Genomic DNA, 13,542 nt, shown 5'->3' with positions numbered 1-13,542 from the left:
TTCAGCCATCAGTTACACCAGTTAAAGACACTGTGTGCAGCTAATGACAGCAGATACACTCTTGTCTTTCACAGGATTATTTGATCTCTTCTAGGAGTTTGTTCTTTACCCTAATGAAAGAACACATAAAGTACTACTGCTATTTGTATTATGAAGCAGTAATTTATGTAAGCACAACAATTTTAAACTTAAATTGTAAGCAAAAAAAGCTGGAGAACTACTGTCTTTGCCAAGCAGGAAGCTTAAACATTGTGTATGAAAATCCATTTATTGTAGAACAGAAATTCAGGTTAATTTTATGTCTTGAGAATGTACTGACCTTGCACTAACATTTAAGGTATAATTCAGTACCTACCTTGAACTCTACAAAATAACAGACTGCTTTTGGCAACACAGTCATCACATGCCTTAATAAGCACACACACATGTGTACATAACCATAAATCAAGTAACTATTACACATGTACTTATCAAGTCACCCCTCTTCATCAAAAGGGCCTACAGTAAAGAAAAACCTAAATACACAACATCCTTTCTGATGGCATGTTAAGAGAAATCCACAATACTGGCATGCCAAAAGACATCTTTAAACACTGCAAACATGCATTTTGAAGAGTTATTTCCTGCCAGAACTCTGCCAGAAAAAGTCAGTTGGCAGTGTTTGAGGGTAAATTGCAGGCATTCCTGATGGATTTAGTTTTCTTTAGCAAACCTGTTATCAGTCTCATCAAGACTTATTAAGACTCAGGAATAATTGCTGGGAGTTATCTGTAGGGCTGTAACAGGCCTTAGATGAACTAAAGAGAGACTGCTTCTCACAAAAGAAATCCCTAATCAGAAAGGAGCTTTTCATGCACTGTCCTGAGCACTTCAGTTGGCCTGAATTTAAGAGACAGTAAATAAACTGTATATTTTTATTTCCAGAATATATAGGAAAAACCTTTCTAGAATTTGTTAGGAATACTTCTTCACACTCTCTTCTGTAGCCTTTCTGAACTTCCCTTACATACCTTAATCACACATTGCAAGTGAAGAGCTCTCAAGTCACAAAACTCTACTCAGTCCATCAAAACAACCCCTCTCCAGAACAATTCACCACAAGCAAGGTTACAGCAGCATCGGCAGTGTGCCAAGCACTTCCCAGAAAACTAAAGCAGCATCCACTCCCTGAAAATGCTGCTGGAGTCATACTGCACCCACCTGCTCCAGAAGCCTACTATTCTCATAATAACCACAGCAGCTGGAGAGGAGGTAAGGGAAGAAAGGGGACATACAGCACCTTGCAGTAGTCAAACACAAGCAAGAGCTATCCAGGCTTCAAGCCTGCCAAAGAAATATCATATCATGGACCATATTAAACTGTATTTCCAGAGTCACCTAGGTTGCAACAACCCAAATACATGCCAGATTCTGCCCATTGCTACATTTGCAAGATAGGAGAACGTGGCATTTTCACAGCAGTCATCAATACGCTTATCAGTCCAAAGCACTGACGCTACCAAAAAGCATTTACAATTGCAAAACCTAAGAATGTGTGTAATCCTTCTATTGAGCTCTCACAAAGACTCTTCTGGGAACTGTTTAGAGGCAAAAGATTCATCAGCTGTGCCACAGGATATAAAAACAAAGCAAATAGTTCTTTCCATGTGAGAAACAAGTTTGTACATGGACAAAACAATAGCAATACTATTATTATTGCCAACCAGGTTACACAGAGAGCACTCTGTCATCAGAACTCACTGCTTTACAAGACAGACCAATATGCTAAGAACACAAGGAAAGGAAGAAAGCAGAGGAAGCCTTGAACTCAGGAGGTAGGATAATATTTCAACTCTTTCATAGAACAAACTATTTGGCTGAAAAATTCAAAACTTACCTGCTGTAGCTTTCGGAAAAAGCCTATGAAGACATCACTTTTGGTAATATTTGAATGCAAAGTAACTGAAAAACAAGAGGAAAAAGGTGAAGGAGGAAACCAACTTAGCCAAAAGGTAAAAAACATGGCTAATGTCTAAAAACAAGACATACACAGCATGACTGTTGGTTAAACCATCAGTGCTACTTTACTCATCCTTTGGTTTCCGCACAGCTACCTTTACTAGCCTGTTAAATCACTGAAGCTATGAACGGTGCAAAATACATGTAGTGTTGTTATTCTTCCAAAGCAAGACAATAGTAAGGTTCTTGGCCACATAACTCCATGGTCACTCAGGGACAGTAACTCTAAAGGGAACTGTTGAATACTCAGGTGAAAAAGAGAAAGTAATTAAGATTTTAAAGACTAATCCCGAGTTTCTGTTTTGTACATGTTGGCACAAAGTATCTGAGGCCAGAGGCTACAAAACCTCTTTCAGCACATCCCTCAAACACCCTTATTTTTGGGTAGTTGAAATGGTTTGGGCTTTTTATTTCTTCGCTTACGTGAAACTCACGAGACGCATTCTAGGGATCCTGCAGACCTGGTATATAACATAACACATTGTGCCTGAGACTTAATTTTTCTGGAAACTCTTGTTAATTCTCACAAGTCTACCTGGAAACCCACAAAGGGAAAAGGTTTATGAAGAACCCAGTTCCATTTTACACTTCTACCAGTCCAAGTGCCTGTCTTTGCCTCCCTCTTTTACCCACCAGCCATGAGTTCTCACACGCAGCCCCATGTCAGCACTGGCAGTTGTGAAGCAGCAGGGATGGGCTGCTCAGCTCACTGATCTAGAAGAACAGGGAACAGCCAGACTACAGGCTGCCACCAGAAGGCCAAGCTGGCTTAAGATTAGTGTGAAACTGCACCCTTACATTTTGGGAAAGCCGCAGAAAGGCAGCTGCTTCAGAAATAATAGAAATATGATATGCTGCCCTTCTAGAGCCAGCGAACCAACAGGCTGGACAGGGCTGCAATATCTACACTTAGCCCCAGCCTTTTAGATACATCCTTACTCAGCTCAGTATAGAAGGTAAAGCACCCTGCAGTCACAATTGGCAGACACATCTGAAAAGGTTTAAGCCCCACGTATGAAAGCTGATCAGGTTGCTATAGCCAAGCTCACCATTCTGAAGATACTGCTCCAGCTGAGTCCGCCGCTCATCTGCCATCGACTTGGTCATTGCCAGGTAAAACTTTGGAGGGAAAGCAGGCACAGCACTCCCAAAAAGCTGCCTCAGCTGCAAAACGGCCAAAGGAAAGCTCCACATCACTGAAGAAGTACTCATAGTACCAAGGAGTTTTCAAGGCTCTCTTGTTTTGACAGTGGGACATGATGACCTACAAAGGGCATGGGATACCCACCCAGCACCTCCGTGATGGCCCTCAGGGCCCACAGCAAGGGAAAAGCCTTTGCCCAGGCAGCCACCAGAAGACAGCCCAAATGAGCAACCTCTTTTGATGAGTGTCTCATTTTTACAGTCTTGCCACTTCTGAGCTCCTGCTCTGAGCCAGAAATGTAGCATTGTATTAATGTTATCAGCTAGGTCTTACACACCTCATGGACAAACAACATATGGTTACAGATGTCTTCTCTTTCCAATACATCCATACAGGATTTCTTTGATCTATACATACAGAACTACTTCTTAAGAACTGGTGACTTCTGCCCTTGACTTGTTCTACCTCAGAGGCTTCTATTATTTTGTCTGAGAGAGGTAGTAACTTTTATAAGATCATCTTTGGGAAACTATAGGCCAGTCACCCTCACCTCCGTCCCTGGAAAGGTGATACAGCAGTTCATCCTGGAGGTCACCTCCAGGCATGTAGAGGACAAGAAGGTTAACAGAAACAGTCAAAATGGATTCACCAAGGGAAGATCATGCTTGACCAACTTGATAGCCTTCTATGATGGCATGACTGGCTGGGTCGATGAAGGGAGAGCGATGGATGTTGCCTATCTTGACTTCAGTAAGGCATTCAACACTGTCTCCCAAAACATTCTCATAGACAAGCTAAGGAAGTGTGGGTTGGATGAGTGGACAGTGAGGTGGACAGAGAACTGGCTCAACAACGGAACTCAGAGGGTCATGATCAATGGAGCACAGTCTGGATGGAGGCCTGTCACTAGCGGTGTTCCCCAGGGGTCCGTGCTGGGTCTAGTACTGTTCAACATATTCATGAATGCCCTGGATGATGGGATAGAGCGTAACCTCAGCAAGTTTGCTGATGATACCAAGCTGGGAGGAGTGGCTGATGCACCAGAAGGCTGTGCTGCCATCTGACGAGACATGGACAGGCTGGAGAGCTGGGCCGAGGGGAATATCATGATGTTCAAAGAGAGCAAATGCAAGGTCCTGCACCTGGAGAGGAACAACCCCATGCTGAACTATTGGAAACTACTGGAAAGCAGCTCTGTTGAGAAGGACCTGGGAGTGCTGGTGGACAGCAAGCTGACCCTGAGCCAGCAATGTGCCCTTGTGGCCAAGAAGGCCAACAGTATCCTGGGATGCATTAAAAGGAGTGTGGCCAGCAGGTCAAGGGAGGTTATCCTCCCCCTCTACTCTGCCCTAGTGAGACCACATTTGGAGTACTCTGTCCAGTTTTGGGGCCCCCAGTTTAAGAAGGATGTGGAACTGCTTGAGCAAGTCCAGCAGAGAGCTACCAAGACTGGAGCATCTCCCTTATGAGGAAAGGCTGAAAGACTTGGGTTTGTTCAGCCTGGAGAAGACTGAGGGGGGATCTCATCAATACCCATAAATATCTAAAGGGAGGGTATCAGGATGATGGGACTAGGCTCTTTTCAATAGTGCCCAATGACAGGACAAGGGGCAATGGGCACAAGTTGGAACACAGGAAGTTCCACCTCACTATGAGAAAAAACTCCTTTCCTGTGAGGGTGCCAGAGCAGTGGAACAGGCTGCCCAGGGAGGCTGTGGAGTCTCCTTCCGTGGAAGCATTCAAAACCCACTTGGACGTGTTCCTGTGCCCCCTGCTCTAGGTGTGCCTGCTCAAGAAGGGGGGTTGGACAAGATGATCTCCAGAGGTCCCTTCCAACGCCTAGCATTCTGTGATTCTGTGATCTAATATTGTCAAAGAAAAAAAACACCACAAAAAAACCCAACCCAAATAACAAAAACCAGGGAAGCTTTCAGGAGCACAAACTACCTGAAAGTTTGATTATTCCTCCAGCTATACCAGCTGGCTAGTAAGAGCATAATGTGTCTTTAAAAACCGTACTTCATTTATAAAAATAGACCAGAAAGGACAGAGGACCACAATTACATTACCTTATGATAATATTAGATAGCCCCAATATAGGTTTGAGCAGTAGTTGGTCACTTAGAAGTGTAAAAATTGTTTGCTATAGGCGAATTATCTCAAGAGAAGGATGAGCTATGTTTACCTTCCCAATATGCACAGTACTAAACACAGCAAAATACAGCAAGTTTGCCTGGAAACAGTTTTTCACCTAAATCAAACAATATGGCATCTGATTAATAAAATGAGACTGCTGTAGTATGGTGAGACATTACTACTAAATAAATTTTAAGCACCAGTATTCAACTCAGCAATTAGTGTTACTAAATCCTGTGATTTAACTCCCTCTGGCCTCAGCTGCTGAAGTCTTCCACATGACTCCAGCCGCTGAAGCTTGAAGGAAAAAAAGAAAAAAATCTATTACTGCTCAAGAACTAGCAATACCTGTTCCTGCCTGTTGGCTACAGACAGGAGTGAGGCATACTCTCAGAGCTCCGCTTTCTCTACATTGGCAACACACTGCTATTTCCAAGTTCTTGATTGTTATAGATATATTATCTCTATTATATATATATATTATAGATATGTGTGCATCACTCTGAGGTACACAGAATAAAAGAATTAGATAACACTACATGCTTTGGTTTTATGTAAAGCTAACAGTAATAGCTAGTATAGAGTGGTTTTTATCTTCAAAGACCTTCACATATGTGATCTTCCCCCAGGGACTGAAAAATACTATCTCTGCTTTACAGGCAGGCAAACTGAGGAGATACAGCAAAAAAATTTGCCAGAAGTTGCAAAGCCAGAGCCACACTGACAACAAGGAGGTCCTCTTTCTTCCCCCTATGTTCAGCCATGCCTCGAAGTGGTGCCATCTGTTATCATCGGTTTGCACAAGCCTACTTAAAAAAAATAAAATTATTTAATCTAAGTGCTGGCTGCTTGGTAAGTTTCTTGAAATGCAATTGTGTGTCCTCAGAATTTGGGCTACTTAGAAGAGAAACTCCCAACCAATTAGACTTTTTTGCATCTCAAAGAATTAAGAAAATGCCCATAAAGTGCCTATTTGTGTACAGTGCTGAAAGTCCACCAGACTATCAGCCACCAGCATGAAATTTCATTCTAGCAGAACGAAACCAGCCAATACTTGTCTTCACAAACCCAAGAGCCTAGGCTACATTTTATATACAAGCCAATACCACCACTGTACCTGGTGGTGCCAGGTGCCAACTGCCTGCTGCCCTGCTGGCTAACACAACTGTAAGAGATGGGTCCCCTACCCAAAATCTGCTTCTGACCATTTTTTGAGGCTCTGGGTTTGTTTCTGCAACCTAAAGCCACTACACAGAAGACAACATGTGTCTCAGCCCCAAGCCAGGGTACCCTGTGCACTGCCATTTTCTGTTACTGGACTTACTTTACCAGACAGGTACTTCCACAACATCCTGCTCCACAAGCTCCAAGGGGAGGACTCCCACCCTTTGGCCTCTCTGCGTGCCTGACCAAGCAGCTTCTCTGCCAGACACCATGTGCAGCTCCCATCAACAACACACAGCAGCCACCTGTGCCTATCGTGCCTCACAGCCCACAACCCAGCACGGAGGCTGGGCACAACTCCACCTCCAGCTCCCCACCCCAAAGCTAGCTTCAAAAGCTAGTGGCAGGAAAGCCCACAAGAGACTGGATCACAAAAAGCTTAAATCTGACCATTCTAGAAGCCCAGACAGGATGTTCAAACCTGGTGGAGGAGGTGCTCATTCTTCCACCAAGATTTCTACCTAAAAGAGATAGAGCAGCTTCCCTAAATATGGCAATTTTAAAGCTCTAAGAGCTAAAGACACATGCCACAGTTGGTGCTGGTTTTTTTTCATCTTTCTGCAATAAATATTCCCCTCCTCAGCAGGAGACAGTTTTAAAGTGTAGTTGATCAGAATTAATCATTTCCTACTTAGTCTAATCCCATAGGTTTGCTTTTTGGTGTCAGGTCCTGCCTATGCTGTCTAGACGAGCTATTTCACCCAGGGCCATACTCTATCATAGCTGTGCAGATGCCGAAGTCAGAGAGAGCACCAGAAACAAAAGTGCTAACCTGAAAAAAATAGAGCAGCATTATAACTATAAAGCTATTATGTATGGATTATATACAGAATGAACAGGCGTCTAGACATTTCCTTCTCAGTTACCTTATTAAATATTAAAAATGGAGGAGGCTAAAAATCCTTAAACATGTTTTATGTGAAAATTAAATATATGTATGCAGAAACTGTCCAAGAAATCAAAGGTATGAGACTATTTGGGTACATGACTGGCTAAAGGAAGTTTCAAAAAATTTTTTTCTATATTTAATTCCTTTTTATCAATTGTTTTATCTGATTAACAGAATTTTTTAGAACTATTTTCCCAACAGTTGTTCATACCAATCACAGATGCTGCTGACTGACTCAGTGTCTGGCATCATGACCAGAATACATGAATGTTGCATATCACTCTTAAGCCTACAAAGGATACTTCCTATTTACTTCCTGCCTTGAAGTAAACCAGTGAATACTCCAACAATTGCAAGAAATAATTGTTCCTTTCAGTCCTACAACAGCACATAGGTTCATTATTATGATATTTGTTTAGAGAGGGATGCGCTAAGCAGCTGCCAAACTGAAAAGCCAAATGCGACCATCACAACACCAAAGGTGGAAAACAAGGAGAGCCTGTGTCTTTAGCAACTGTTCAATTTTGAGGAAATCCAGTAACAAGTAGTGCAGAAACTACTGTTCGGGTAATCTCTAGCCCCACTCTAGAAGCTTCTGTCACTTGTGTATTCTTGCAAGAGCGCCTTACCTCTCCATAAACAGAATAAAGACCCACAGCTCTATTAGGGGTGCTCTGGTCAGTGTGCAGTCCCCACAGAACTAAAGTTGAAGAACACGCTACAGTACAGAGCACGGCCTAGCTGTCCTTGTATAAATCTAGAGCCAAAGCTTAGATCCTCAAAATGCACATGCACCTACAATCAACAGTCCTGCTGAAGGTGTTCATGGTCATTTGCAGAGAATGGCTACAGAAGTCTTAGTTCAGTAAGTGCAAACAATAAGAAATGCTGCCCAACATGTATGGCGTTCATCCTGAGCAAAGGGAGGCTGGTCCTTCAGCTGTCCTTCCTACTGCTAATACTTAACACCTAAATACTCACGACAGGAGGAAACAAAAACTGGATTTCCCACAATTGAATGCTCTAGCCCCTAAAAGAAGGGCCAAAAGGGGAAAAGTCAGAGCCACCTCTGGGCCCTCTTACAGCCAACACAAAGCCACATCTCCCAGAGGAAGGTCAAGGGAGTAAATCCTCAGACTAAGACAGGCACCTTCTGGCAATCCACAGCTAAGTGCCTATCTCTGCAAGATGAGAAGGGCTAAAGCTGCACTGCTCTCCTCAGCATTTCTGCCAACCCTGCCTAAGCAACTCCTTCTAAGTAAGACCTCTTTTAGGATATCATTCTTGGTTGTTCACACCTCCCTCTATACCATTTGCCTTGGGTGTTCAGCTTAAAGCTGAGAATCCTGTTTAGAGGTAAGGCACCTAGAGGTAAGGAAATGTTGCTCAGAGTTAGTACACCTGCACCTCCCCATTCAACAGTGTATCTGAAACCTCATGCTCTACCACACCACACTGCCTCTGAACAGCTGCTCCCTTCAGACAGCACTTTTGTAGGGAACAACTGCTCTGGGAGAAGGCAAGGAACACAGTTTGAGAAGCACTCTCAGAATATGAAGTGATGGGGAGCAGGAAAATGCACAGCAAGAGAAAAGGGGCATGTAAGGCACAGCATCACAAACAAAAATTGTGTGTCCTGATTTTGTATCACAAGTTAGAAGAGGAGCTTGCAGAGGTAGAATAGCAATGCTTGAGAAGCTGCCACCCTGAAGGGGATCAGAGGCACAACTAGTCCAGCATCACATCCAACAGAGGTCAGATATAGATCCTCCAGAGTAGTGTTCAAGAAATACTGTCAAGTATAATCACGCAGCAATCTGTCCGTGGGAGAATCTCATTCGTAATTCACATCTTGCATCTGTCACAGAACTGTTGCATCTGTGAGGCTTTGCGGACACCACGTGTGATCTGGTCAGGAGAGTGAAATTACTGTATCCTGGAGTTTAAGACTTCTCGTATGTGTGAATTTTTCTACCTTAGCACAGTATTTCAAGAAAAATAAGCAGAACAGAATATAATTATAGACAAGCAACCTCACATAAGTATAGGGAAGACAATTACGGGACAGCAGTGTAGTTGTTAAGTATCAAGACCAAGTATGGCAGCTACCAGCAGAGAGAAGGAATTAAAAATAAAAATCAGCTAATGAGTTGTAAAGCCCAGCAAGAGGCAAACTGTCAGTTACAGAGGATGCAGAGAAGGGAAAGATTTTGCCGAGAGCATTAATGAAGTTAAAACCTCTTGAGCAAGAAACAGTAAGTCTTAAAGAAAAAGCAAGCAAATGCATAAGCTAGTTTATTAGTTCAGATATGTTATCCAAAATGCTCCATTAACCAAAGAAAAATATTACTGTGAGAGCTCCCACAGGGAAAAGAATTGCAGAGCTGGGGCACAAGAGCATACTTCAGCAAACATTGCTTCTCATGGCAGCCGTACTGCTGACTCAACTGCCTTTTAGCTGTGCTACTCCAACTGCTTGTGCAGCAGAGTTGGGAGGGAGAGACCAATCCCCATCAGGGGTTACCTGGCTGAAAAACTGCTCCAGTCCCATTGCTCAACTGAGAGCACAGCAAGGAGGCTGCCAAAGAAGCAGCATCTACCTAACCCACTACCACGAGAAATGTTCATCAAACAAGGCCCTAAAATAGGGTTGTTAAGGTAAAATAAAGCTGCTCAGCAGGGATGAAAGCGTGCACCCAGACTTTCCCAGAAGAGCTGGGAGATATTGGAGCCAAGGACTGGCAAAGACCAGAGAGATCAGGATAGCAAAGAGAAGGCTGGTAACCTCCTTACTTCCATGGAAGAGCTCAGTGTCACATGTTCCCTTTTCTCTTCCTAAGAAAACCAGAGGAAAGATAGAGGTGAAAGGGACAGAGACAACTCAGACAAGAAACAAGACAAAAGCAGAGATAAACAGGCGGATTCACCCTGAAATAATCCCCTTCAGTTAGCTGGGGCCATGTGTTATTCCCTGATGACCACTATCTCTTGGAACGCTCCAGGACTGTGTTTCAGCTGTTTTGTAGTTACCTAGTAATTGCCTGTGTGGAAAGGGTCACTCCTGAGGCATGTGCTTAGGCAATTTGGGGCAAAGGATCCAACGCTTGGTTATCCCCTGGCTTGTCAAAAAAATCCCTGCAACTGACTGTGACTGACCTCTATACGCTCTCTAGAGTTGCTTATAGGACTAAAGACACCAGTAAAACAGTTGCACCTCCCTCCCAGAGGCCAAGGAAAAGAGGGACTTGGAGCCCACAGCTGCTGCTGCTTGGCTGATCTTTCCCATTACGCCAAGTTACCGTATCCTTCGGCAACATCCCTTGGCTGTTTTTCGGATGTGCCTCTCAGCTGCTGCTGGATTTCACCCTGTAAACATAGGTGCCCTGCAAGCAGGGCTCCCACAGGACAGCGCTGGGGGGACCAGGCAGGGTGCGAGGGTCAGGTGGGAGGGCCGGGCACGGGTTGGGACCGGGCACACCCTCCCTGTGGCGTTAGCATGAAGGAAGGCTTTAATAATGCGGACTTGGGCAGAAACAACTCGCTGCAACCATCCCACGCCGGGCCCGTGAGAGCCCTCCAGCCCCACGGCCCTGACGGGACCCTGACGGCCGCCCGCCCCCCGGCAGCCCGCCGCCCCCCGAGGCTTTTGGGGGTATCCCGCGCCCCGCCAGCCTGGGCCGGCCCTCACCTGCGCGTCCCAGCGGCGGAGCTGGCTGTACCGCGCCTTGCCGAGCAGGAAGCCCTCCAGGCACACCGAGTACAGCTGCAAGCACACAGCCGTCAGACCCCCGCCCGGCTCCGCCGAGCCCCCGCCGCCCGTCTCCCCTCCCCGCGCCCACCACATAACGCCCCCCGCGCCTCTCCCGCAGCTCCTCGGTGGCGCTGATGCTGAAGTGCAGCTTCATGGCGAGGCCGGGCCGGGCCGGGCCGTCCCCTCAGAGCAGCGGCGGGGCCGCGGGAGGCGGCGGGCGGCGCAGGTGGGAGCGGGCGCGGCACCAGGGGGCGCTGCCGCGGGACCGTCCCTTAGGCCCGGCCTAAGCGGCGGCTTTGATTTAAAATCCCTCCAGTAAAGAGAGGCGGGTCCTTAGGGCGAGGGGTAATGCAGGGTTGAAATTAATGGTCAATTAGCCCCAAGGGGTGAGGAGCCGGTGCCGGGCAAGCAAGCAGGCGGCCGAGGGAGCCGGTTACAGCAGTCTGGGTGGGTGCAAACTGTACCCCGAAGGGGGTTATGAAGTGGTAATTCATCATGAAGTGATGGTAATTCACTATTTTTTAAGGCATGAGAACTCGGGGCTGCCTGGTGAAAGGGGTATGTGGCAGGTTTGTAAGAAAAGAAAGTCCTTTTTTCACACAGTGACCCACTGGAAAATTGGAGATCCATCTCCAGCCTGGGACTTTTGTTTATTGCTAATTACCTGACAATAAAGGTGAGTTAAACTTTCCGTATCTTGTAGCTTCCTTTACTGTATTTCTGATACTGCTGAGGGAAAGGCAGCGCAGGAGCTGGGCCTTCTCGTGTGAATCACCATGGAGGTCCTCGTAGTCTTACATGAGCAATGCCCCTGGAGACGTGAAACGGGTTCATCAACATGGAAATAATGCAAACCAGGGCCTGACACAAGCACAGTACTCTGGCCTCACCAAAAGGCTCTTCATCAGAGGAAGAAAATTATTTTGGGAAGGCCATGATTCACTAACTGACCTGGGGATAACCCTTTCCCAGTGGAAAAAGGTTTGCACATGTTTTTAAAGGAACAGGATTCACTGTGGGCATTCTGGAAAAAGTGGAGAAGAGTAAGTAAAATAACATTGTGTAACACGTTTGATGATTTGTTTTTCTTCTTCTTCTGTGCAGCCAAATATAACCAGTCTGACAACTTCTGGAGCACCTATGCAACCACGCTCTTACAGAGCTAACTTTGTAGCTCCTGGTGTCATGGCTACCCTGTTGTACCTGGGAGATGGGGCATCTCTACCCTGGGGAGCTCTAGAGAAGGTTTGCTTCTTCTCCTGAGCAAGGCCCCTATGTGCATCATTGTTTGCATCTTGAGTCACTTTGCAAATCCATGTTTCCACTTTTAACCTGGGAGGCAAGGCATGTGCATGGTGAGTGTGATGGAAAAACGTGAATTGTAGGCAGACAGAGGAAAGATCTACGTTCCAGATCATGGGCAGGAATTTTCCACTTCTGCCATCATTCTAGGTTGGTGGTCCTTTCTCATCTGCCTGAATCTGGTTCCCTGCTGGACAACTACAGGAGGGGAAACTGAGCTACCTTCGGTGGCAAATCTCTCTAACAGTGGCAAGGGACAGGATTAAGCAAGCTTCCACTTACAGATGTGACAATGCAATATGTTTGGGGCCCACTTTTTGAATGGTAATCTCTGTTTTATGTCATCTGCTGACTTCAGGTTTAACCTAGACCACATGTAACCCAAGGTCCCAGTCACTGAAATGTGACACAACCAGTTAGCATGCCCAGGGCATCATTTTTGTTTTCTGAATGCTCAGATATCACATGGAACATTTTAAAGTGTGCTCAGAGCTATAAAAAAGTATGTACTTCTGGACAGCTACAGCCAGCTGGGACATGACTTGATTAGGGATGTTTCTTTAGCAGGTTATGTGGAAAGTAGGAGCCTGTTTGGCATAGATATACTGCTTTTAGTACTTAATGTGCAACAGGCCCATTATATGGGCCCAGCTTGTCATTTCCTTTTTTTTTCAATGATTACATACACTCAATCCCAATACAATAAGTGAAAAATCTAAGAAAAGTTTCAAGTATTTTTTTTTTTAAATATTATTTCCTTTCTTCTTGTTGCCCAAATCCTGCAAAGGGTGCTCCAACTACACATGCACCTTGTAGTCTTAGTGTAGCTGAAAACATTAGTTTCCAGTTTGTATTCCCTTAAGATGCCATGTCCTAAGGATTTGTAACCCTGCCAGCTGCATTTTCATTTTGGTACAGCTACTATACATGATTATTGACCACATCCTACAGAAGATAAGAAGGACTAAAAGCTTTCCTTCGTAGAGGTAGTTGTACCACACAGACTTGCAGTTGCCTAAGGAACAGCAGTTACGCTGCTGGTGTGCTGAAGTCTCTGCCTGCCTCACTGAGGAATCCTATCTTGGGGTGTTCTGTGTG

The 13,542-nt window shown here is 45.2% G+C and overlaps 1 protein-coding gene across 3 annotated transcripts in view; it reads right to left on the bottom strand.

Annotated features, from left to right (window-relative positions):
• Positions 1–11,367, bottom strand: part of SNX31 (sorting nexin 31) — a 32,365-nt gene extending 20,998 nt beyond the window's left edge. For 2 of the 3 annotated variants that reach the window (XM_064442307.1, XM_064442305.1), the window contains exons 1-4: positions 11,231–11,367; positions 11,080–11,154; positions 3,048–3,162; positions 1,877–1,941 (exon numbers count right to left, since the gene is read on the bottom strand). In XM_064442307.1, coding sequence (XP_064298377.1) covers positions 1,877–1,941; positions 3,048–3,162; positions 11,080–11,154; positions 11,231–11,296 — 321 coding nt within the window. In that variant the 5' untranslated portion in view covers positions 11,297–11,367. Of the gene's footprint in view, positions 1–1,876; positions 1,942–3,047; positions 3,163–6,602; positions 6,715–11,079; positions 11,155–11,230 lie in introns of those variants that run through there. The other variant, XM_064442306.1, reaches the window with a different exon arrangement.
• Positions 11,368–13,542: the final 2,175 nt, after the last annotated feature.

The sequence above is a fragment of the Phalacrocorax carbo genome, chromosome 2 (assembly GCF_963921805.1).
Source record: "Phalacrocorax carbo chromosome 2, bPhaCar2.1, whole genome shotgun sequence".
NCBI classification, from domain to species: domain Eukaryota; kingdom Metazoa; phylum Chordata; class Aves; order Suliformes; family Phalacrocoracidae; genus Phalacrocorax; species Phalacrocorax carbo.
The sequence above is the reverse complement of the archived record's forward strand: the minus strand, read 5'-3'. Positions and strand labels throughout refer to the sequence as shown.